This window comes from Sceloporus occidentalis, unplaced genomic scaffold (genome assembly GCF_023333645.1).
Source record: "Sceloporus occidentalis isolate IW3139 unplaced genomic scaffold, rSceOcc1.0.p SCAF_2, whole genome shotgun sequence".
Lineage (NCBI taxonomy): Eukaryota > Metazoa > Chordata > Lepidosauria > Squamata > Phrynosomatidae > Sceloporus > Sceloporus occidentalis.
Window position 1 is genome coordinate 190083784 of NW_028316982.1, and position 25328 is coordinate 190109111.

General features: G+C 37.2%; 1 protein-coding gene across 5 annotated transcripts in view; it reads left to right on the forward strand.

Annotated features, from left to right (window-relative positions):
* LOC149319479 (interleukin-1 receptor accessory protein-like 1) overlaps positions 1-25328 on the forward strand; it is a 1062352-nt gene that overhangs the window by 1032239 nt on the left and 4785 nt on the right. For all 5 annotated transcript variants that reach the window (XM_089511794.1, XM_089511793.1, XM_089511797.1 and 2 more), the window contains one exon: positions 21543-21713. In XM_089511794.1, the coding sequence (XP_089367920.1) occupies positions 21543-21713 (171 nt within the window). The remainder of the gene's footprint in view (positions 1-21542; positions 21714-25328) is intronic.

Consider the following 25328-nt stretch of genomic DNA (forward strand, 5'->3'; position numbering starts at 1 on the left):
TGATAACATGATAATGTTCTCTGGCTCAAAGAAATGTACTATTGTTTCCTTCTTATTTGCTCCCTCCCCAAAAACAGGATATATTGTTCATCACTCTGGAAAGCCAGCTTCACCTCCATATCTGCAAGTGATTGTACATTGAGCCCTTGGTATCTGCTGGGGTTTGACTCCAGGACCTTCCATGGATATTAAAATCCATGGATGCTCAAGTACTATTAAATACAATTGTGTAGTAAAATTGTGTCCCTTATATAAAATGGCAAAATCAAGGTTTGCTTTTTAGAATTTATATATTTTTAAAATATTTTCAAGCTGTGGATGGTTAACGCCATGGATAAGGAATCTATGGATACCAAGGGCTAAGTCTAAAGGATACTCACATAGAAAGAACTGAATTTTAGGTTGTACTCAGTTTCCATTTTTTTAAAAAAAGAAACAGAATTTGAAGAATTATTCATGAAATTCTACAGTGTTTAGAATATGATAGGTTCTTCATAGAAAGAGGAGGAGGAGGAGGCATATCTGTGCTGAAAAAATTAAATGTGATTTACAGTATAGACAGAATTATAGCATTCATACTGCTAGGCTTAATCTGGTAAACTTTGCATGGACTGAACTGCTGTGAGTGAAATCCCACCATATTGTCCATGCCTAGAAGGACATCTAAGATGAACTAAATACACTTCCAACTTCACTCTTGGTATTGTCTGATAAACCAGCCCAAACAAGCCATCCCTAATCTTGTAAGACTCTTCCTCTGGAGACCAGACCATATCCAAATGTTGATATTCTTTTAGATTAATTGTACAATTTAGTTCTTGGCCTGCCATTCAACAATGGAAATATATTTTAAAAAATAGTGCTAATGTGTATATGGATTTTGCTTTTTACCTTGATGATTTTCCAACCTGACCTTTTGTGAATGGCAGTCTGAAAATCTGAGCAAATTCATCTGTCATGTTGGATTTCAACACATGCTTCAGATGTATTTATTTAATATTTACAGTGGTTATTTTCTTACCCTGTAAACTAGCACCACATAAATATTGAATTAGTAGCAGCTGCCACAGTATGATCTTTAACTGAGATCATGATATCACTCCTAATAGCAAACAGAAATATGGTCAGAACAGGACCACTGAGAAAAAAGGCTGAGATACCAGCATACTCAGCATAATGCTGCAGTTTGCAAAGGGATATCCTTTCACACACACTGAAGAAAACCACTCCAAATTTATCTAAGTTAGCTCAGAGCTCACCTGAGTAACAGTGTTGAATGTCAAGGAAATTAGAAAACTAAAGAGAGGGGAGAAGGAGTTGGTTGGCCTAATTCAAAGGTAAAAAAATTGCCCCTTGAGTCCACTGAATTTACCTTACCAGCCTCTAGTATCCACAAGATGTGTATTGCAATATTTTGGTATGCTCTCTCTCCTCTTCTATTATTTACTGAACCTTGAATTATTCAAGGTTAGAATACTATTTTTCAATGCTCAGGAAAGTAGAAGAGTAAAATAATAGGAGGGAAAAAAATTGTGCTCAGAATTCACACAACCTGTCGTGTTAGGGGATTTTTCTATGGGTTGAGTATGTGTGTGAGGGGAGGGGGAATTGTGGGGGGTTGTAAAGAAAACTGTTTCCAGCCAGTCACATGTATTTTTTTTTTACTTTTTCTACACATTAAAAAAACCAGCAATCTTGCACAACAAACATTTTCTATAAATATAAAAATCTTGAGCAATTAATCAGCAAGCTTGCATATACACACAAAAGAAAAGGCCACCATTTTGCTATTTTATATAAGGGACACTGTACAAAAAGGGACTTGAGCATCCATGGATTTTGGTATCCATGGGGGTCCTGGCAGTGAACACCATTAGATAACCAGGGCCCACTATACTGCTGCTTCTCCTGCAGCTGCTTTGAGTTAAATGGGAACTCACCGGATACTCCCATCCTTTCAAGCATTTAGCACAGATGATGAACTCAAAAGTGGAATTACATAGTCTGGGGTTAGCCACCTCTGCTAATAAACATAAATCAGCAAACCAGGTTTTCATTAGCCAGAGACAGGTTTGTTTGGAAGAAATGCACAAATGTAACATCTGTACAAATTCTAGATACTAAACTATAAGAAATCTTACAAAGGATTGTGGTTTAAAATAAACAAACCAAACTACTTATATAATTTTACATCTTTCCTTCTGTGCTCAGTGGAACATATAGTATATTAATTTAATGTTTTGGATTGAAGTCTAAGGACTACATTAAAATGTGACATTACATTAAAATATACGTCAGAGTACTGAGAACGCAGTGGGGGGTGGGAGCTGATATTCTCAACCACACTGGCAGAGTACAAAGATCCATCAGGCTTAACTCCCCTTCCCTGTGCCCTTAACTTACTCTCCTGATTCCATCACTCCAACAACCATGTAGTGGCCAGAAGGCAATGTGTGAGGCCAGACAACATCCAGCTGCAGGAAGGGACCATCATCCTCTTGAACCTCCCTCATGTCTCAGAGGAGGTCCAAAACAATGCCTTTTTTGTGTGTTACAGTGCTACAGCTTATGCACAACAATTCCTGACTTGTTACTCTAGGGAGTATTTACTTATTTATTTATTGGTCAGTTGTTATTTCTGCCTGCTTATCCTATAGTAGTTCGAGATTTTGTGAATCTATCAGGAAGGGGTAGGATGTTGAAAGCAATCAAAGTGATTCCATTATCCAGCCCTCATTCTCTACACCTTTGTCTCTGACCACTGTATGCTGCTTCCCTTAGGAAAGGAAGGAAGGAAATATTTAAAAGGAAATATCAGTCACTACAATTTAGTCATAGAATCGTAGAGTTGGAAGAGACCACAGGGGTCATCTAGTCCAACCGCCTGCCACGCAGAAAATCCAAATCACAGCATTCCCGGCAGATGGCCATCCAGCCTCTGCTTAAAGACCTCCAAGGAAGGAGACTCCACTACACTCCGAGGGAGTGTGTTCCACTGTTGAACAGCCCTTACTGTCAGGAAGTTCCTCCTAAAGTTGAGGTGGAATCTCTTTTCCTGGAGCTTGCATCCATTGTTCCGGGTCCTGTTCTCTGGAGTAGCAGAAAACAAGCTTGCTCCCTCATCAATATGACATCCCTTCAAATAGTTAAACAGGGCTATCATATCACCTCTTAATCTTCTTTTCTCCAGGCTAAACATCCGCAGCTCCCTAAGTCGTTCCTCATGGTCTGGGCTTTAAAAAAAAAACCCCAAAACCCTGACCTCTCTCATTCTTAAGTGACCCCAAATTCCTAACAATGGGCCCGAACAGACAGGCCAAAATAAAGCTGCTTCAGGTCACTTTGGAGGTATGCTGTTTAAATGATGCATATGTCCTAAGAGGCCAGAAGCCACGCAAAAGCCATGGTCCAGTCCTAAAGACAGGAGTGCAGCTTTGCCTTCCCAACGAGCTCCGCTCCGTCACTTCTCTTGATCTTTTTAGGAAGAAATTAAAGGCCTTCCTCTTCCGACAAGCTTTCCCCCATATGTCCTGATGTTATACGGTTCTCCCTTCTGATATACAACAGTTTATCCAGCTAGTTTTTGTGTGCATGCTTTAAAAGGTTGTATGTTTTATAGTTTTTAAATTGTATTGGGATGTTTTTAACATGTTGTTGGTGATACATGTTAATTAATGTTATAATGTATCACTTCTGTTGTACACTGCTGTGATCGAATTTGGAATTTGGAATAGCGGTATATAAATAATAATAATAATAATAATAATAATAATTATTATTATTATTATTATTAACTGGTATGTCTGCTGCCACCATACTGTATTTCACTTACTGCTGGGGTCAGAGTGAGTGACCCATGATGGCAACGGATGTGCTGAGCAGCTCAGCAAGACACCAATGCAGATAGCTACCACAGCATGGAAATGGAGGGTTCTGGATCTTCCCAGAAAATTCAGAGTAAGAGGTAGGTTATTTTACTTTGTTTTAAGGCTGCAATCCCCTAGCACTGATGCTGAACACGCCAGACGTCCCCTTGGTTACTTGCACCAGAACTGGGATTTGGGCCTTGTGTTATCTGAAAATTTCCCTTCAAACTATCACCAAAATAGAGACAGCTTCTTGGACAGCTCTTTTGGCCTGTGCAGATGAGGCCTAAATGAGCTGTCCAAGAAGCTGTCTCTAGTTTGGTGATAGTTTGAAGGGAAATTTCTTTCCCCATTAATTCCAGCAGAAATGACAAGCCCAAGCCTGGTCAACCAAGGATCCAACTTTATTGAAACAAATGCATTTTTGTCCCACACCCTGACAGATCAGAATTTGAACCATAGAAGTATGTTGGGTTCAGCATCTGTATATTCTAATATAGAAGGAGCCAGGTCATGTCACATTGCACTTGTACCAAGATAACCTCTGATCCATTTAGCAATCCTGACCAGATGTTTACGTTACATCCCAGGCTTAGGCCTTAGACTACTTCCAGACTTCTTGCTATCAAAAGGCCTCTAACTCTTATGTGCTAGGTTTCACTCTTGCTGTGTCAGCTTGTTTTCTGGAGGAAATTCCTTGAGACCAAGCCACATGATTAAAAAGAAATCTAAGCATTTTTCTAAGTTAGTCATATTCTTTCAGTGTTCAGCATTTTAGAAAGTTTGAACAGTAACCTGAAGTGGGCTCACTACTTCTTGGACACCCAGCTGTAGAGTTATTTGTCATTACTTTAATTTAATTTCCTCTAGCAAAGGATTCAATTTAGAAGTAATTATTTTTGATGGATTGACAGTTATAATTAACCTTAAGTGCTTAATAAAAAGTAAGATTCACCTGGAACAGTCAGCTTTTTGAAGCAGGGTCTATCTACTTATTGTTGATGGGCATGATTGCAGTTTATTAAGAGCCTTGATGGAGGTAAGAATGTAATTATTAAATCTAACCATTTAGAAATAGAGGTAAATGGATTAGGGGGAAATCAATGAGGAATAATAAGCAGCGAATTGCACTTTATAGTCTTTTCCTATAACTTCTACTCCTGTTATGTCTAAATTAGGTCTGTGCTTTACAGCCAAAGGTTGTAGCATTAGTTAAGTCAATAAGGAGTTCCCTGGCATATGCCAAGAGGGAAACATTTAGAAGACTTGTCATTTACAATCTTAATACTGTAAGGAGAACTTTCTTATTTCTGTATTTGGTAAAACAAAACACTTCAGTTCATTCTATCAAAAGCTTTGTCTGTACCCACAGTTTTTATGGTTTCAGATTTCCTTGATACTGAGAATAATAAGGAAAATAAACAAAAGCCTAATTTTGTCACAACATTTCACTTGCGGTTACACTGAGCCTCATCCAAATGCATCTGGCTCAGCATTTTCTTTTTGAATGTGATTTCCACAATGTGTTATCATAATTCAAGTCTATGAGAGACAAGGTCTTATAAAAAGAGTGGGAAATATGAAACCTACATTCTAACACCTCTTCCTATCCTTTTCAATCCCTAAGAAAATCCAAGAAATCCAAACCAGAAATTACCGTGATGAGTCAAATTTTGTGCCAATCTTTGGGTAGTGACAAATTGTGGATGGGCAGGAGGCCAAATTTGGGCCCAGCATCTACTGCAAATTTCCACCCCTGGTTTATGGTTATTATATATGTTAATACATTAATCAAAATATATTTATCATGTTTTTCTATTAACCAATTGGACAGTCAAAAAGCTGATTGTACCATTGCTTTTTAGTTCTATTAGGTCCCATTCAGTACATCACTGTCTTCAGGAAATGGTTCAATCCCTTCATGACAGGGGTGGGCAGCTGCACAGTCACTGGGGACAAATTTGTGTCCCACCAGCCCTATCTCACACGTTACTCACCCTAAGCAGTCTTCCCAAATGCCTCAATCTTTATCTGAATCCTTCCCAAAATGGTCTCCAGAAGGGAAGTCATGTCAATTTCTGTCACAGTTGTGAGAGGACCTTCAATTAAAATTCAGGATTCCAGGCTCATAAGCATTTTGTGTTGGACTGGGATATTTTTGTACACTTGAAGACTCTCCACACAGATTTTGTGTGGAAACTTCACATAATTCACACTGATCATTTTTGTTAAAAAATAAAATAAAGAGGGGGCTGGCAGGAAGCTTCATGAGTAGAAAAATGTGGTCCACAGGCCACATGCAGTCCATGGCTATACTATTCCCATTCTTCCTCTATGGTGCCTCTGAGATCTGAGTGACAGAACTAGGAACAATCATCCACATACTAGGGCTACAAATCCTCAGCAAGCCTTCCCCAGTACTTCATATGTTAAAGTTACATGCCCTCAATTCCTTTCCAGATTTAACAGAACAAAAATACTAGACAGTTAAAGGCAGCTCTTGAGGCATAAAAGCTTCTTTTGTGGAACATAAATGGGAACAAATTTGATCTTAAAAGGCCTATAGCATTCTATCAGAAAACCATCTGGTCCTGGTGCTTTCCTTACTGGCATAAATTGAATAGCACATAAAATGTCATCAAGCATTGTATCCCAGGATAGCTACTTAATATGATCTTCATTTACAGCTGTTAGATTAATATTCTGAAAGAACACCTGAAGTTTATGGGGATCAGATGAATTATCTTTTAGAAGAATTTATAGTCTACAAATTTTCTATTTCATTGTTGTCCATACATAGAAGGATAGTACTATTCTACCATTCTTCCCAGCTTCTACTAAAATTTCACCATAAGTGCAACTTTATGTCATAGATATGAGCCATGCATGTTATCTTGAGCTTATTGTAGAAAAGGTTATCCATCCATCCATCCATCTATCTTTCTAGCTATCTGATAAGTATATTAAGAAAAGAAATACCTAATCTTCAGTCATGCGACTTAATTATAAAAACAATTTTGATGCAATACTCTAAAATGTAATATTTAACTTCAAAAAGATTTCTATCCCAAGTGAAGCATTTCTGAATCAAATACAGTCGGCCCTTCTTATACACAGATTTTTTATACACGGATTCAAGCATACACAGTTTGAAAATGTTCAAAAAAGTATACATTTCTAATATCAAACCTTGATTTTCCATTTTTTATAAGGGACACCTTTTTGCTATGTCATTATATTTAATGTGACTTGAGCATCCATGAATGTTGTTATCCACGGGGGATCTTGGAACCAAACCTCAGTGTATAACAAGGGTCCACTGTAATTCAGTAATCAAAATGTGATAATTGGATGTATATGAAAAATGATTAATAATGTCAGTGTTCTAATACTTGAAGAATACGTATTAGCTATACTTAAGATTCTCTTATCAATTTGTTAATTCAGTGCATAAGTCTTTCCAACTGCATCAGTTAATTTCAACATTTCTAAAATTTTATAATTTTTATTAAATTTTCCATACAGAAAAGGCAATTTGTTCCTGAATACATAATTACAGTGACGTATATTGTCTGTACAATTCAGGTTTCAAAATAACAAAGCTTTAATTCCAACAAATGTTCTACTTCCTAGCTTTAAATTCCCCTCTTATGAAGTTTCCTTAATTTATATGCGTATTCTTGCTTAGATTTATATACACTCAGTTGATTGAAAATTCCCCATTGATATCAACATTTCCCATGGTGTATTTATAAGTTTTTCTCCAACATTATCTAGTACCGAAATATTGCAACCCTAGCAAAATTAACCTTATTTCCCCAACAATGTTATTTTTGAAGAGTTTCTAATGATTAACCATTATAAGAGAGCTTCGACCAGACTATCCTCCAATTTCCACCTTTTTTTCAAAAAGGACACCACCTTTTCCCATTCCAACTGTGTCCTCTTGTTTTTACTTCCCTTCTTTAAGCTACAGGAAATCAAGTCCAGTTGTCTAATATCATTTAGCTTAATAAGCCATTCTTCTAGTTGTATTACATTGGTATCTTTCCAGTGATTTGCAATAATCAGTCTAGCTGTTGTTATCATATATAGTATAGTTTTCCAATATTTACATTCAGCATTATTTTTAATAAAATAAGTCATGTTCAACAAATATAGTTCTGGTCTTTTTTTATAACTAATATTAAAGATTTGTTGAATTACACTATGGATTTTGTCCCAGAAGGGTTTCACCTTTGCACAGCCCCACCACATATGCATCATTGTCCCTTTGTCTTCCTGGCACCTCCAACATTTATCAGATTTTAATTTACCCATTTTTTTTAATCTCGCAGGAGTGTAGTACCATCTGTTGCTGACTTTGATAAAATTTTCTTTATAATTCATACACTGGGTGAAGGCATTAGTACGACTCCAAGCCCTTTCCCAAGCTTCTAAAGGAATTTCTTTACCAATATCTCTTGCCCAATCTATCATGTATTGTTTAATTGGCTCCTGTTCAAAATCTTTTTCCCGCAATAAAGTATAATATTTAGAGATCTTTTTGTCCATATTATCCATAAGCAATTTATCAATTCCTAGTAATTGAGTTTCTATACCAGTAGATTTAAGATCTTGAAGAAATCTATTTTTGATTTGATAATAAGTGAACCAATTGATTCTATTTCCTTCTTCAGCCAGTTGCTCCCTAGATTTTATTATTAACTCCTTGCTGGTATTTGTCTCAAGGATATCACTGTACCTTACCCACTTAGATTGTATATCCCATCTGTTAGCAAAAGCTTCTTGCGTTGAGACCCAGAGCGGGGTTTTTAAATAAAATTTAGCCTTCACTACCTTCCATGTATTCAATAGCCCTCTCCTTATTGGATTATTGCAGAAGTCTTTATGGATTGCACTTTTGTTGTACCACAGGTAGCCGTGCCAGCCGTATCTAAGCTCTGCTCCTTCATAGTTAAGTGTATCTGCATCTTCTAATCTAATCCATTCCTCCAACCAAGTTAAATTGCAAGCTATTCTGTAAGTCTTAATATCCGGCAAAGCACAGCCCCCGTTTTCCTTCTTTTCTTTCAAATAGCTCCACTTAATCCTAGGTTTACCCCCTTTCCAGACAAAGCTTCTTAAATCTTTATTCCACTGTTCGATTATCGTATTGTTTATATCAATTGGAAGATTTGTAAAAAGGAATAATAATTTCGGGAGTATAGACATTTTAATCGCGTTAATTCTACCTAATAAAGATAGATGCAAATGTTTCCAATTCACCAGTTTCAACTTAATATTTTTCCATAACGTTTTATAATTATTATCAAATAGATTCAAGTTATTATCTGAAATAATTATTCCTAAATATCTCACCCTTTTAGTTATCTCACATCCGGATTTATTTTTTAAAGCTAGTTTCTCTTCCTTGGTTAGATTTTTAACTATTATTTTAGACTTTTCTTTGTTAATTTTAAATCCTGCTAGCCCTCCAAATTGGTTTAGTTCCATCAGCAAATTTTCAATATTGCTAAGCGGATCTTCCAATATTACCATCAAGTCGTCAGCGAACGCTTGTACCCTTAGCTCTTTGCCTCTCAATCTGATTCCTTTAATTTTCTTTGAGTTTCTTATGTTATTTAATAAAAATTCCAAAACCATAATAAATAAAAGGGGAGACAGTGGACAACCCTGTCTCGTCCCTCTACTGATGCAGAAAATTTCCGATTGTTCTCCGTTAACTAAAAGCCTTGCCGTTTGTTTATTATAGATCTCCCTCACATTGGCAACAAAATTATTTCCCATATTCATCACTTTAAATAGATAAAACATAAATTCCCATTTCACCGAATCGAACGCTTTTTCCGCGTCGATGAACAGAAAAGCTGCTTTCTTTTCATTGTGTGTATTATAATAATCTAAAATATTGATTATATTTCTCATATTATTTTGAATTCTCCTTCCTGGAATGAAACCGTTCTGGTTTTTATCAATTATTTCCTTTAACAATGTTTTAAGCCTTTCTGCTAAAATAGAAGCGAATATCTTATAGTCGTTATTCATTAAGGCTATTGGTCTATAATTATTAATAATCATCTCATCTTTGCCTTCTTTTGGAATCAAAGTTATTAATGTGTTACCCCACGATGTTGGTTTACCTTCTGTTTTTAATAAATTACATACTTGTAGCAATGGAATTTGTAATTCTGACTCAAATGTCTTATAATATTTAGCGGTAAAACCATCCTCTCCTGGAGCTTTTGCATTTTTAAGATTCCTTATAGCTGCTTTAATTTCATCCAATGTTATGTCCGCATTCAAATTCTCTTTTTGGTGTTCTTTTAATACTATGCGATTTTTTTCTAAAATTACTGCTAATTGTTTTTCATTTAGCTGGTTCCCTTTTTCTGTAAATAGATCTTTAAAAAAGGAAATGAAAGCATTTTGAATTTTCTTATGGTCGTTTATTTCTGTGTTGTTATATTTAATCTTTGTTATTATTCTTTTTTCTTTTTCTTTTCTAAGTTTATATGCCAACCATTTACTCATTTTATTAGCATTTTCAAAATGGTCTTGTTTCTGCTTTTTCAGTTTATACGCTATTTCTTCTGTTATCCTTTTTTCCAATTGCTCCTGTAAAATTTTAATTTCTCTTTGTAGCCTTTCCTTATCTTTTTTCCTTCTTTTACATAGTAATTCCTGTTCTTTCTTATTAAGTTCTATTTTGATTTTTTCCTCTTTTTGTTTCTCAAGCCTATTTAATATCTTCATTCTTTGTATAAATAGTCCCCTTACAAACGCTTTCCCCGCGTCCCACACCACATTCATTTTAGTATCTTTATCACAATTTTCTTTAAAAAAGAGATTTAGGTCATTCCTTATTTTAGAAACAAATTCCTCATCTTCCAATATTTTTTCATTCAGTCTCCAGCCACTCTTACCATAATTACCAATATTATATTCCAGTTCTAACATGTTATGGTCCGAAAAAGACCTTGGCCAAATTTCCATTCTTGTGACATGTGTTAATAACAATTTAGACATCAAAATTAAATCTATTCTCGAATGCGATTTGTGTACATCAGAGAAAAAGGTGTATCCCTCTTTAATTCCATTAGAATGGGACCATGCATCATAAAGTCCCAAAGATTTCTTCATTTCGAAGAAGTCCCTGGGCAATTTGCCCTGGAATTTATTTGACTTCTTCTTTGTAGATTTCCTATCTAACACTGGATTTAGAACTCCGTTAAAATCGCCCACCACAATTAAGTTTTCCAACCCTATATCAGTTAATTGTGCGTTTAATTTTCTATAGAACTCATTCTTTTTCTCGAGGGGTCCATAGACATTACACAACATATATTTAACATTACCGATTTTAATTTCAATACAAATCCACCTACCATCCGTATCCTTGCTGATAAGTTTCGGTTCCCATTTTTGTTTAACAAAAGTTGCAACCCCTCTTTTCCTTTTATTTATTTAATTTCAACATTTCAAAACTAAGTTCATATAAATCTTCTAGCTCAAATTGAAGTTTCATTAGCCAATGCTCTGCCAGCCTAATATTTTCCCAGTTTATCACCATTATTATTACAAACATAGTTGTATACTTTTGCTCTCACCCACATTCTTGCCCTTTAAATACAATTATAAATTGGCTTGTTTAAAAATTTTCTTAGTGTTATTGAATTATCATTTTGATTTTAAAAATGGTTTTAAAAATAAAGTTTAAAAATTATTTATTTCATTTAGCAATGTATTTATTGTCACTTAGAAGAAAACAGAAATCCTATTAAGCCATCAGTAATTATGGCAGGATTCAGTCAGGGAGGCCATGGGCCTAAACCTTCAGGACCTGAGAAAAGCAGTGGAGGACAAGGGGGTCTTGGAGATATCTCATCCGTGAGGTCACCAGGAATCCAGGTCAACTCAAGAGCAATTAACAACAGTTACAATTATTGCCTCCCATCATTTTCATTTTGTTGGTGTGAATTACAGCCTCCCCTGCAGATATCAAAGCCCAGGCCAGCTCATATCCCTGTATGGCCTGCCAAATAGCCCAGACCTGAGCCATATAGGGCTTTATAGGTCATCACCAGCACTTTGAATTGTGCTCAGAAAGAAACTGGCAGCTAGTGGAACTGTCACTGACCTGGCATTCAGAAGCATCAGCTTCAACCCTGGGGACTGTCACCAAGGCTATCCATATTATTTGGACTGGGAGACAGCTTGGGGATCACAAGTACCCTCTTGTGCTCCCCTCTTCCTTGGTGTTTTAATTCTCTCCTCCCTCCATATTTCCCTCTGCCCTGAATGACTACAATGGCTGCTCCCTTACTCTGTACATACAGGCCCAATAGCTATTATAACAGTCCACTAAACTGACAGGCTGATAATAAGAACAGAAATAATCAAAACAGATAACAACCAGGAAAAGGTAGCTGTGGATGGTGGAAACCACAGTGCCTCCTGAGTCAGGGCCTCAGTCCTGAAGAGAGGAGGAAACCCATGAGGAAGGCAGAGGTATGTGAAACCAGGAGCTTCTTGTTCCCCCTGGCCCCAGATAGTCACTGTGATCCTCCCTCTCTCTCTGCTGGGGTGGCTACTGATTACTCCTTACATATTTATTCCTCGTGCCTTAACTAAGATTCAAGTTGGACATATAAATATAGGAACATAATAATTGGTTAATATATCCATTATTTATATTGCTGCAGAAATCTACATCTTACAGGAGGGTTTAACTTCTTCCATCACTCACATTGACTTCTAAGACTCTAAGGCACTGAGTTTTTTCTTTCTTTCAAGTGTTGCAGCTGTAGATAATTTAAATACTTCATCTGAAGAAAGCAACTCAACAGCATGTTCTAAAGTTATTAGAATGAAAATAAACAAATATCTCACATCAATAATAGAACATTCAGTTTGAGGCTAATTAAATAGAAATTCATCTAGTGACTCTGTCAGTGGCAGATCCTAGATTTGACAGCTGAAAGTCATCAGAAGAATACATTATAAAGGTATTTTTATTGTGCTTGAAATGATGGTGTGTTAACATCATTTGTAAATTGTTACCCTTTCCAAATTGCTCTATTATATCGTAGGGTCTAAGCATAACAGAAGACCTGGAAGATATATTTTTAATAAATGTGTATTAAAACATCATAGAAATGCTAGAATTTAATAATTTATCATGTGGCTGAGACTTCTAAACATTAAGACATAATGAATTCATATCATGACAGCAAGAGTAAAACTTGCTGTATTCCCTTGTGGCCTTGAAATATACTATTCCTGCCCACATGCTAAAGCCAATAGAACTATTCTGTTAGAAAAATGTTGAGGTTCAAATTCTAAAACAGTGATTTGAGCATAAGAGGTGCTAAGTTTTACTTACTTCCAAGTAAATACACACAATTTGTGTGGGTAGAACTAGGAAGTCCTAAAAAAACCCTGTATCTTCCTCATTATATAATTTTCCAATCTCAAGGCATAATCTCCCTAGTTACTGGTGCAGATTAAATATTAATGTCTAAGCAGAAACTATTATATTAATAAAGTGGATTTCTGCTTTATTAATGTTAAGAATTATGCATCTATTTCCAAAGCCCTGAATTTCCATTGGTGACAGTGAACTTGTCCCCTCCCCACAATTTAATTGCCTTTCAAAGAGGATGTCAGTTCAGGAGTGGAGGTTAAGTCTATATTTCCCAAAGGCTACAAACACACATGCCTCAGTTACCACCACTCCACGGGACATGGATTAGGGAGGAGTTCCCTTTGTGTCCATGGGAAGTTTTTTCCTAGGCTTACTTGCAGAGAAAATATTCCAGGAGAATCAGAAATGGTGATGGAAGAGACATCTCTCCTCTTCCTGCAGACTTGGTTACACACACACACACACACACACACACACACACACACATATGATACTGGAGTTAAGGAATGGAACCTCTTGTTGATATCAATGGCGTTTTTGTTTTTCCTAAGCTTAATTGCTTAGATTGCAGGAAAACAGGACTGAAAATAGAGAAAGAAGCAGATGGAAGTGTGGAAAGAGCCAGTGAGAGATAAGTAATGAAGAAAAGTTTTAAAACTTGTCTATCACTCTCCAAAACCATTACACAATCCTTCTTCAGGACAACCCTGGTGGGTGTCAGATTCTGGTCATAGGGGAATGGCTTCTCTCGATCATTCCATGCCTTCCTGTCCTGGACTATGATGTGCAGAGAGGTTGTACTTCCGAGCCTGCTTGTGTCTTCCTCTGTTTATGGGCCCTTTTACACCACAGAGTAATAGCACTTTAATGACACTTTAGCTACTATAGCTGAATCCTAGGATTTGTACAGCTATCTGGCTGAGAATTCTAAATGCCCATTCTTAAATTGCAAGTTCCACGATTCCACAGCATGGAGCCCTGGTGGTTAAAGTGGAATCAAAGTGATATAAATGTTTTGTGTGAAAGGGTTCCAGGTTTCTGTGCATGTAGCAGGAATTGGGACAGAGTTATTCAGATGTCCCGTCCATGTTGAGAGAAAATCCCATAACCTGTAAAGGAGCAAGGGAGAGAAAACCATTCTTCTGTTGCATCTCTGGAGCAGGATCTTGGTGGAAACTGAAAATTAAATAGGGGTGAGCCCTGATTTGCTCTTCCTTTGCCATGCTTTGCAATAGCACTCCATAAAATGTTTGGAACTCTACTTTGGTGTACTTGAAAAGGGACAGGAAGAAAGAAACATTCCTTTATTTTTATTTTCCCTCCACAACAACTGTAAATTAATAGTAACTGAAGAGGAACTATGGGGCAGAATAATTGAGGCAGAGTGTTAATTAGTTGAAGAATTCATTTTACTTGAGATGATTTAGATGGAATAAGATTGGTTGATTTTTTTTCTTCTTCTGTGAAATGTAGTGAGTATTTGTATATGCAGACTCATTTGGGCTTTTAATTTGCTTAGCATTACCCCTGCCATGGACAAACCTATCAGGGAGAGCAGTTGGGGCAGTTTGGAGCCCAGACACACTTGTAATATTAATTGAACATGTTTATAGATCAATTTATCAGTTTGGAAAAGCAATTGAATCTAGGCCTAAAGGTGCAATCCAATCCCTTCTAATATGGGAGAAAATCCTATTGAACTCAGTAGGTCTTACTTCTCAAGAGACATATATAGGATTGGATTGCTAAGGGGTTTTGCCTCAGCAGTTCTCTATTAATAAAATATCAGCAATTATATTGTAGAATAGTTTTACCAAGCAAGGTGGTAGCAACAGAATGTGCTTGATATTAAACAATGTTGTTGCACTTCACATTCTGATAAAGCACAGTTGGAACTATTCCAGATAATACTGACAGCATTTGGAATAAGTAGCTATTAAAGCAAGACAGAGATTTCACAAATCAGGTTTTTGCCTTTAATCTCCCTGGCAGCTCAGAAGGCTCTGGTAAATGTTTTCAGCATTCCAGGTTTTATATGCTCAGTAGCAGGTGTTGTTTTTCTTCCTAAGCATAGACATAGAGAGGATAGTATGTTTATCACAAGAGCACGTTACCCTGACAAAAAGCAAATCTTTCAAATGGCATAATCTATACTCAGGGCCAAAGTGCAAGCAACAAATCAATCACATTTTCATTTGGAAGACACATTGATATAGAAGGCTTTAGCTTCACTTTTCTCATGCTTTTAGGAATAAATTAGAAAGTTCTACTCAAAAGAAAAGCAGAAGCCCACAATTTATCTATTTTGCTTGGGTTTTAACCCTGTAATTTTTTTTTAAATATATTGAGCCTGCAAGAATCTAGAGGAATCAGCAATGTGCTAACTATCTTGAGTACTCTCATGAAAGTCCTAGGGTCAAATTCAGACATAGTAAACCATTTTACAAAGATACACTCTTGGTAAACCAAATGTTCCATTTTGTGCATATGTGTAGTGACATATGTACACATGGTCATGAATGAAAAGAGAATATTATGGCAGATTATACTGCAATAAAAACAGACTGTCAACATTTGTAGGGATAATCCATGACAACCCAGAGTAACCTCAAGTGTGCAAGAAAGGCTAAAAATAATAAAGCTGTGGGGGCATTGGGGCCTTGTTTAAATCTAGAGGGACAACACAGAAGTGGTGGGTCCATAGTGTGAAGATGGAGAAACACTAATAGGAGAATGCAAAACTGCTCAACAGCTACCTCTGTCTTCTCCTTAAAGCCAGTACTCATTCTAGTGAAATGATATATAGGAGATCTCTGCAGCCCAGATGGGTAAGGTGGTGGTATGGGGTCATGTAGCTAATTTAAATGAATTCCATTCTCCAGTACAAGGGTAATAAATGAACTTGCAGGTAATCTCAGAGCTTCTGTCTATAAATTTTGAGAATTCTTAGAGAACAGATGAAGTTCTGGCAAAAGGGAGGCAGGTAACTGTTGTCCCCAGCTTTTAAGGAGGCAGGAAGAGAACCCAGGCAACAAGGTCAGCTTGATATCAATACTAGGAAATGTTCCAGAATGGTTCATTTAAAAAAAAGTCAGCCTGTGAGCACTGAGGAGGAAAAAAAGACAATGTAAAATGAAGAAATAAATAAAAGAATTGCATGCTTGGTAAATCAGAGCGATGTTAGAGTGTACTGTCCCTTAAATTACTTAAGGCTTCAGTAATGTCCCCCATGATGCTTTTGATGAAAATATGGTAAAACATGGGCTGGAAAATATAGTTGGGGTAGCTGTGTTGGCCATGCAGCAAAATACAGCAAAATACAAAGTGTGCAAAAGAGCAATACCTTTATTGGCCATCCAGCTCCATTAGCAACATAAAGGTTTCCCTGGAGACTGGGGTTGCCCTTGTCTGGACAAGGCTACTATTAAGTGGTTTTTTTAAAAAAAAAAAATTTATTTGGTTTTTCTTTTCTTTACATCCTTATTTTCAGTAATCATCAATAAAAGATCATACATATCATCTATACCTTCCCTTATCCCATTCCCTTCCCTCCCTTTCCCCCCTTAAACCCCCCCACCCTCTTACCCTTCCCCTCCTTCCCCTCCCCTTCCCCCAGTACACATCCTAGTACTTCCAACCTATATAGTCCTTTATAAATTACATATTACTCTTTAATATTAAGTGGTTTTGTACTGGTTGACAGACCAGTCCCAGAGCAAGTTCACTAATGGTTCATCATGAAAGGAGTGATGAGTGGTCTGCTACAAAGTTCTGTCCTGTGCCCAACATTGTTCATTACTCAGGGTCAGAAGCTTTCCTAGCAAACAATGATTACCAATTAGCAGACACTAATCCTCTTTTGCATATCTTCCTACCCTGAGGAGGCCATCAACAACAGAACAATACACAGATTAACATGAGAATCGCTCCTCCTCATCCAGGGTCACACAGTATATATATATACCCACTCTCTTCCAGGTTACCATTCTCTGAAGATGCCAGCCACAGATGCTGGTGAAACGTCAGGAATAAACTCTTATAGAACATGGCCACAGAGCCCAAAAAACCCACAAAAAACTATTGTTCAGTATCTTTAGTAAATTACTTGAGTTTAAGAATAAAGAATATCTGTGAATTAAGTTTATTTATGACACTAAACTGTGAGGGGCAGTTAATACTCCAGGGCATAGAACTGTGATTCTAGATGACCTTAACAGGTTAGAAAACAAGGGGAAAACTAACAGAACAAACCTCAACAGAGATAAATTTAGGCTGGAAAAATCAGATTCATAAATAGAAGGTGAATGGCATGGGTTTGACAGCAGTATGTGTGAAAACTATCTAGGAGTTGCAACAGAGTGCAAGGTGAGTCAACAGTGTAATGTTGTGGCAAAAGACAGTAATACAAGTCTAGGCTGCAACAACAGAAGCACAGTAACAAGACTGAGGCTTTCATCTGGAATACTTTGTCTAGTTTTGGGCACTACCACTGAAGAAGGGTATCAACAAGCTCAAATGTGTTCATAGGACAGCAACCAAGATGATAAAGAGCCTGGAAACCAAATTCTATTGAAGTATTGAATATGTTGAGCCCAGAAAAGAACACTCAGATGTGATATGACAGCCCTCTTTAAATTTCTTAATGACTTTCATACAAAGCAAAACAAAACAAATAAAAAAGAGAGAGAATCCTATTTTCTTATCATCCAGAGGACAGGATGTAAACTAGTGAGTTAAAATTACAATAGAAGAGATTTTGCAAGTATTGCGGGCTGGCTGTTAAAATTAATGGTCAAGGCCTTGCTCTTTCGAAAAAAGGGAAAACATTTATCAAGCTGCTCAAAAGATGGGTTGTTTTTATTAGTGAAAAGTGATGAATGTGTTTTGGACTATGTGTGCTCCTAAGGCCTTCTTTGTTTTTGTTTTTTGTTTTTTAAATTCTAACCTCAAAAATTATCTGGACCAGGAACTCTAAAACCATTTCATGGGTAAAGGTCAATTTCCTTGAAAAATGTGCATTTGCTGGACAAGTGTCTCCAGTTTCTTGTGCAGATTTCATTGGATACCCTCCAGTTTCTTCTTCCTTTGCTTGTCTAGCCCATCTAAATGTCCACCAAGCCGGCAGTCACATGTGACAGAGTGGCTGGTTCACTACAGCATTCCTTGCCAATATAAGTTCACTAGGTCACCTTCTAGTGTATTTTTAAACAGGTTTTAAGGACTTGGCTATTTACGTCTGCTACTCAGAGAGGCACTTAAAATAAATACTAATAAATAAACCATGTGTTACTGAGTTACCAGTTCAGTGATGCCTTCTACTTTGGCAAACGGTCTTAGAGTGCAAGCCAACAGATTGAAGTCAAGGATATGATTACTTTCTACAATATTGTACTTTACGGCTTATGCAGTTCACATGGAGGTCACCAACTTCACAACAGATTCGCAAATGTTTGTATGTCTCTTCAAAACTGGCCTCCAAAGTTAAGTAATGGAAAGTGCAATGGACTAGAAATTCTGGAGTAAAGACACCAAGGGCTCAAGAAACAAACTAAAGACTTTATTGTAGGAACTCCATGAAGATAGTTGTCTAGAGTGTTCAGCTAATACTGAACTAGTTTCACTTCTAGAAGCAGCTGCAGGGGAGGTGGAAAGAGAAATATCTATGAATCAGTTTACTTCACAGAGATGGTTAGGATAGTGAATAAGAGATGAGAAAACTTTGGATCTCTTTAACCTTATCAGTCTTATTCAATAACATCAAAAATCCACAAAACTATTATTGTTATTGTACTTTGCTATATGGCCAACATGACTGTCCCTGGATATGCTTCCCATCAGTCTTCTACTCTGAAACATTTTCAACTCTTTAGTTATTGCCTTTCTAACACTAAATTTGTAAAAAATCAATGAGACTGTATCTCTCACCTCTGCTACTGTGTGTCCCCCACCAGCCCTGCTCCTGATGTCTTGTGATCACAATACTATATCCTTTGGAAACATCTCACGTTTACATTGATAGATATCTCCAAATAGTACATAAAAATGGCAGGAGTTTTATTTTCCTTCATATGTAGTGATCACATGTACAGGGCTCATGTATTGCTTTTCATATCAAGAAATGTCAGGAGCACTGTTTAAAAAAACAGTTCTGTAGGATGTATAAAAAGACGTGAAGTGAGGAAAAGATGTGTTTTTAGTAAACAGCCAAATTCAGCACTGAATAACTACAACATTATGTATGGTGCACAGTTGGATATTCAGTCAGAGCTATTTTACAAGCAATTAATATTCTCTATAGTCTGTACATAATGCTGTCTAGAGTGTTAGATGGATGTTAACATTTCATTACTCTGCCATTGATTTTTCCCTACCTTATTTGCAACAAAAATCAAAATGTGACCTCTTATTCCATTAAATTAGTTCCAGAGCACTTGGCATTATTGACCCCTTAATGAAAATTAATGATGGATTCTTTCATTCTATCATACAAGTGAAGACTGAATTCATATTATATTCAAAACAAAATAAAAACACCTTAATGCAACAAAACTGGGTTAATTTAAATACTACCCTGAAGAAATAAAAAAGATGATTGGTACCTTTGTGGTCATTTTAAAATATTCATTAAAATATTTATAACCTTCCATCATAGGTCAAGGCTACTCTCTCTCACACATACACTTGCAACCAGTGAAATAGTATTTAGATGAAGATGAAAAAAATGGATGTAGTCATTCTAAAAAAAAGATTTCTCATATTTCAAAATTTTGGTGTCCTAATTCCATTTTTTTCAAGATTCCCAGTGATGGATGAAGAACACTTAACAGCACTGGCAAGGAGATCCTTAACCTTTTGGTTACATTTTTTTCAGAAAATAGACGATCCAGTTTCCCACTTCATCATTCCCTCCTTTCCATATTTGTTATATATTTTTACATGTGAGCCACCTTGGGTCCCTTCTGACTGACTGATAGATAGATAGATAGATAGATAGATAGATAGATAGATAGATAGATAGATCAAGATTTTGGACTAAATTGTGCTCTGCATATCCTCCAGCATTTCAGAGATGAAATCCAAGACACATGTGGCCAAGTGATATCAGAGTGTGGTCAAGATTAATATTACTACTGATGAAGAACACACAAGCTAGGAGAGGCTGTAGAAGTTTGCTTTTGCCTGAGCCCACTGGGAAAGGCAAGACTCCTCACTGCCCTACTGAGTTAACTGAATGCAAACTACCTTTGCACCTTGAACTCAGTTTGCAGCAACTGAAGTAAATTGAGGCTGAAGAGGGGATGTGGGAAGAGGAAAGAGAAACTGAGACATTTTAATAGCAGCTGAAAAAATGGGATGGCACAGGATTAATCAGGATTGTCTCCGACAAATTAGAACAGTTGAAGGTATCTTTCCGAGGTATAAAAGTGGCAGATATTTTGACTCTCATTAAGACTTGAATGTTACTACTAAAACATGCAGTCTTGAAACATTTTTTTCAACTTGGCTTTCATTTATAAACAGAGAAAACAGCCTTCTCTCCATGTTCTCTTCCTTGCACAACAAACAAGCAAACAAATACTCTAATTTGATCCTATTGTCTGTGGAAATGCATGGATGTACATAAAATCTTCAGCAGGTAAAAACATGAGCTGTGATGCGAAATAATGCACACAAATATAAATGAGCTGAACATTCTCAAATGAGAGATTCCAGATTGAAATAGGTCTTGGGAGACTCAAAAATGCCCTGATCTCTGTACCTCAAAATAGGGCTGTGATTTTAGAGAGCGTGAAAACTCATTCATCTCGGTGGGCTCAATTTTTAAACATTCTTCTGATATCCAGATTGTTGTGAATCATGTTCAAAACAAGTGAAACTGTATTTTCCTGCAAAAAGTAATATCTTGCCTATAGGGTCAAGTGTACATACATTCATACTAAAGGTACTGTGCCTTCCAAGAACATGGTGAATGGTTTTGCTAAGCCAAGAAAAGGAAAAGGAATATAGGTTACTGGTAGGTTACTGGTAGTGACAAGGATGCCTTTCCCCTCCTTGATCATAAAATGGCTGTACACAGGATGAAACAAAAACAGCCAGGTGGTAAAAATGGGCAGAAGAGGGAAAGAGGCAAAATAGCTGAAGTAGTAGAATACTGGAGAACTATAAAAAAGGATGAGTGAGTGAAAGTATGTGGAAAGATCAAGACTTCCATTCTTCTGTCTCTCCCCCCTTCCCTTTTATATTTACAGATAACAAAGATTATGATGCATACCTGTCATACACCAAAGTGGATCCTGACCAGTGGAACCAAGAAACTGGGGAAGAAGAACGATTTGCTCTTGAGATCTTACCAGATATGCTTGAAAAGCATTATGGATACAAATTGTTCATTCCAGATAGAGACCTAATTCCAACTGGAAGTGAGTATACAGCAAAGCAATATTAACATGTAAAATGCTTTAGATGTATGTGAAGTGTTTAGATACTGTTTTAACACTGTTTCATGATACATTGTAGAAAAGTTCATTTGTAATGCTATTAAATTTAAACATACAGTTTCGAAGTCTATTGTGTTAATAATAGATTATTCTTCATAGCGTGACTTTTGTTTGTAGTGTTATGCATCAAATGTGCTGCACAAACCTTACATTGAATAGAAATATTGCACAATCTTATACACAGATGTTAGATGCACTGGTCCATGAGTCTTTCTACCAAAGGACAGGTGGATATGCATCAGCTGGGAATGTGCATCCACATGCACAATTGTATTGCATCTGTAGCTCTGTATCTATGACTTTGACCAGAATGTTGATGTTCTGCATTGGAAAAAATTATCCAATGGCTTCTGTTGGGGGAACTTATGCATGTGGAAGGTTCAAGCCAGAACTCTAACCAGGAGTATTTGCAGCAAGAACCTGAATAGATACCACATGATATTAACCAAAAAAGTCAGGACCTACAGTGTTAAAAGTATATTTATAAAAGGTCAAATCACATTACTTTAAAAAAAAAGCATTAAAAGTTTCTAGATAAGTAAAAATCTTTGAAGTTGGCACTTATTCTGCACAAAGAATGCATCTGAGTGATTGCACTGAAAACAGCCTTTCCTGGACAGAAAACAACATCTTTGCACTGAAATTTTTCCTGAAAAGAAAAAAAAATCGTACAAAAACAGCACTTTGAGGTTTATTGTACAGGAAAATAATTTTCTGTTTAGAAAATACTTGTATTATGCCCATGAAGACACCAGAGCTTTGTGCTTCTCCTCACATCCAGGTGAGACTTTGCCAATGCTAGTAAATTGCTAGGATTGGGAGATCTGTTTGAGTATTTGCTATTGTCATCCTAGTGTTCTCCTAAATCTAAAGCAGTTTGCATCCATAGACGTGGCAGCAGGACTAGAAGTGGCAGCAGGACTAGATGGATTATGGGCATAGTTTATCCTCCTCAGCAGGAGAAGCTGCACAATGTAGTGTCTTCTCTGCACAGCTGTAAAAAATGTTTTGTCAACTGCAGATAAATAGGAACAGTTTCCACAACAATAACAAATATTTATTTTAAAATACCATAATAAATTTCAAGGCACTGTTCTTTTAAAACACATTCAAATTAGAAATCAAAGAACTTAAAGAGGAATCCAAACAGAACTGTCAGGAAATGACCTGATAGGTTCACAAAACGCCTGACAAAACTTAATGGATATTAATTTGGAGGAACTGTGTTTCCCCTTTCACATTTCTTCTCTTGCTCATTTTGTCTCTTTGCTACCCTACCCCTGGAATAAAGAGACCAGACACAAGATGTATGGGTTAAAAATAGGGCCATTTATTGACCTATTTATTAAGTTCTTAATGGAACTGCAACTAGTATCATAACCAAAACAAATGTGGGAAACAGGGAAAGCTGCATACCGGTGTCTTACCGCAGACTACCTCGGCAGCTTCTCAAGGACGATAACACCTGGGCCCTCAACAACAGTCCATAAGTTGGGTTGCCGTTGGACAGCCCACATAAGGAAGCCCAGCAAGAAGTCCCCCTTCCCAATCTGCGAAGATTAAAGTCGGGGTATACCTTCCAGCCAGACCCAAGGTCCATTCCTTTCATCCACCCCCCAGGTCACAAGGCCCGTAGAGGTGCTTCCAGAAATTTTCCTAACACCCAGTAGGGTGTCCAAGGTGCTTGCCGAGATCAAATCCAAAGATATATGCAAAATATAAATAAATATGTCCCGTTAGAATCAACAAATTTCAAACCAAATCATGTATTATTGTGATACCAACTCAGCCAATCTCCCTTATGCCACTGGAAACAGTGTGGGGTAGGTGAAAAACCCCATGGAAAATGGGAAAATTCCTACACGGCCCCTAGGCGACCAAGTGAAACTTCACACTATACCAGCGGTGGGTGGGTGGGTGGGTGGGTGGGTGGGTGGGTGGGTGGACGGTTAATCCAGGAACGAGACACCTAGAGGATGACAGGCAAAGCATGCCCTTACCCACATCCCCTAAAGCCTCATGCCATGGCAACAAGCCATGGCATTATTTTAACTGCCCTGGTATCCACCAGTAGGAGGGCAGCAAAAGGCCCATCCCAGCTCCACAGCCTCCGGCATGGAGAAGGGGTGGTATGGCCATTATATATGTACAGTCGTACCTCCCCATATGAGGGCTTCCCATATATGTACTTGAGGTCATGCAGACAGGAAGCCCCATTTAGATGAATGGCATCTGTGCCCATGACAATGGAGTGTTCCCCATTCATTTAAATAACGCTTGAGCATGTGCAGAATTTGCTTTATGCAGGGAGGTCCAGAACAGAACAGATCCCCCAGATAAAACAAGGATCCACTGTATATGATCTGCAAAGTGATCATTTAGTCATATTCATAGAGCTTCATGAGCTAAAAGATGTTTTTCTCAAATTATATTTTGATGGTGCATTGGCTACTTCAGAATACAGGAGATATCATGTTTAATGCTCCTCCTTTCAACAGCAATAATGTTCCTTGTACGTAGGGCAATGGCATGTAGAGAAGCTGAGCTAGAAATTTTCCTACCATTTTGTCTTCTTTAGGGCAGAAGCATGGTATTTATACCTGATTATATGGACTTCTGCCTGCAGCATGAAGTGATACAACCCACTGAAAAACATGCTAAAATGGATGAGACAGAAAACCTCTCAAGCAATACTAATATATAATGAATTTATTATTTTTTTGCTCTAGTGGTCAGAACACCCCATTTTACAAACCCCAGAACCACTGGAGGAAATCTCACCTTTTCATTTTATCAAAACCAGTTTCCTTAAAAGAGTATCCCAGGCCCAAAAAACATTCTCAAGACAAATACCTTAAAAATGGAGACCTGTGTCGCTTGGAAGCTTCTGAAACTTAAATCCCCCATTTCAGACCAAAAATGTCTTTGGTGATAGAAAACCTCAGGGGTCTGCACAGTTCACAATGATAGCAAAAAAGGAAATGTTATCTTGAAACAAACTAATACCCCAGAGGACAGGATCAAAATTCAAAATGACCTGAATAGACTAGAAAGCTGGGCCAAAGCTAACAAAATGAAATTCAGCATGGAGAAATGTAAGGTATCTCAATTAGGGTGGGAAAATGAAATGCACAGATATAGGATGGGGGACACCTGGCTGAACGAGACTACATGTGAAAGGGATCTAGGAGTCCAAGTGATCCACAAGTTGAACATGAATCAACAGTGCAGCTAAAAAGGCCAATGCAATTTTAGGCTGCATCAACAGAAGTATAGTGTCTAGATCAAGGGAAGTAATAGTGCCACTCTATTCTGCTTTGGTCAGGCCCCACCTGGAATATTGTGTCCAGTTCTGGGCACCACAATTCAAAAGGATGTTGAGAAACTGCAGCATGTCCAAAGGAGGACAACTAAAATGGTGAAGGGTCTGGAAACCATGCCCTATGAGGAACAACTTAGGGAGCTGGGGATATTTAGCCTGGAGAAGAGAAAGTTAAGAGGTGATATGATAGCCCTGTTTAAAAAATTGAAGGGATG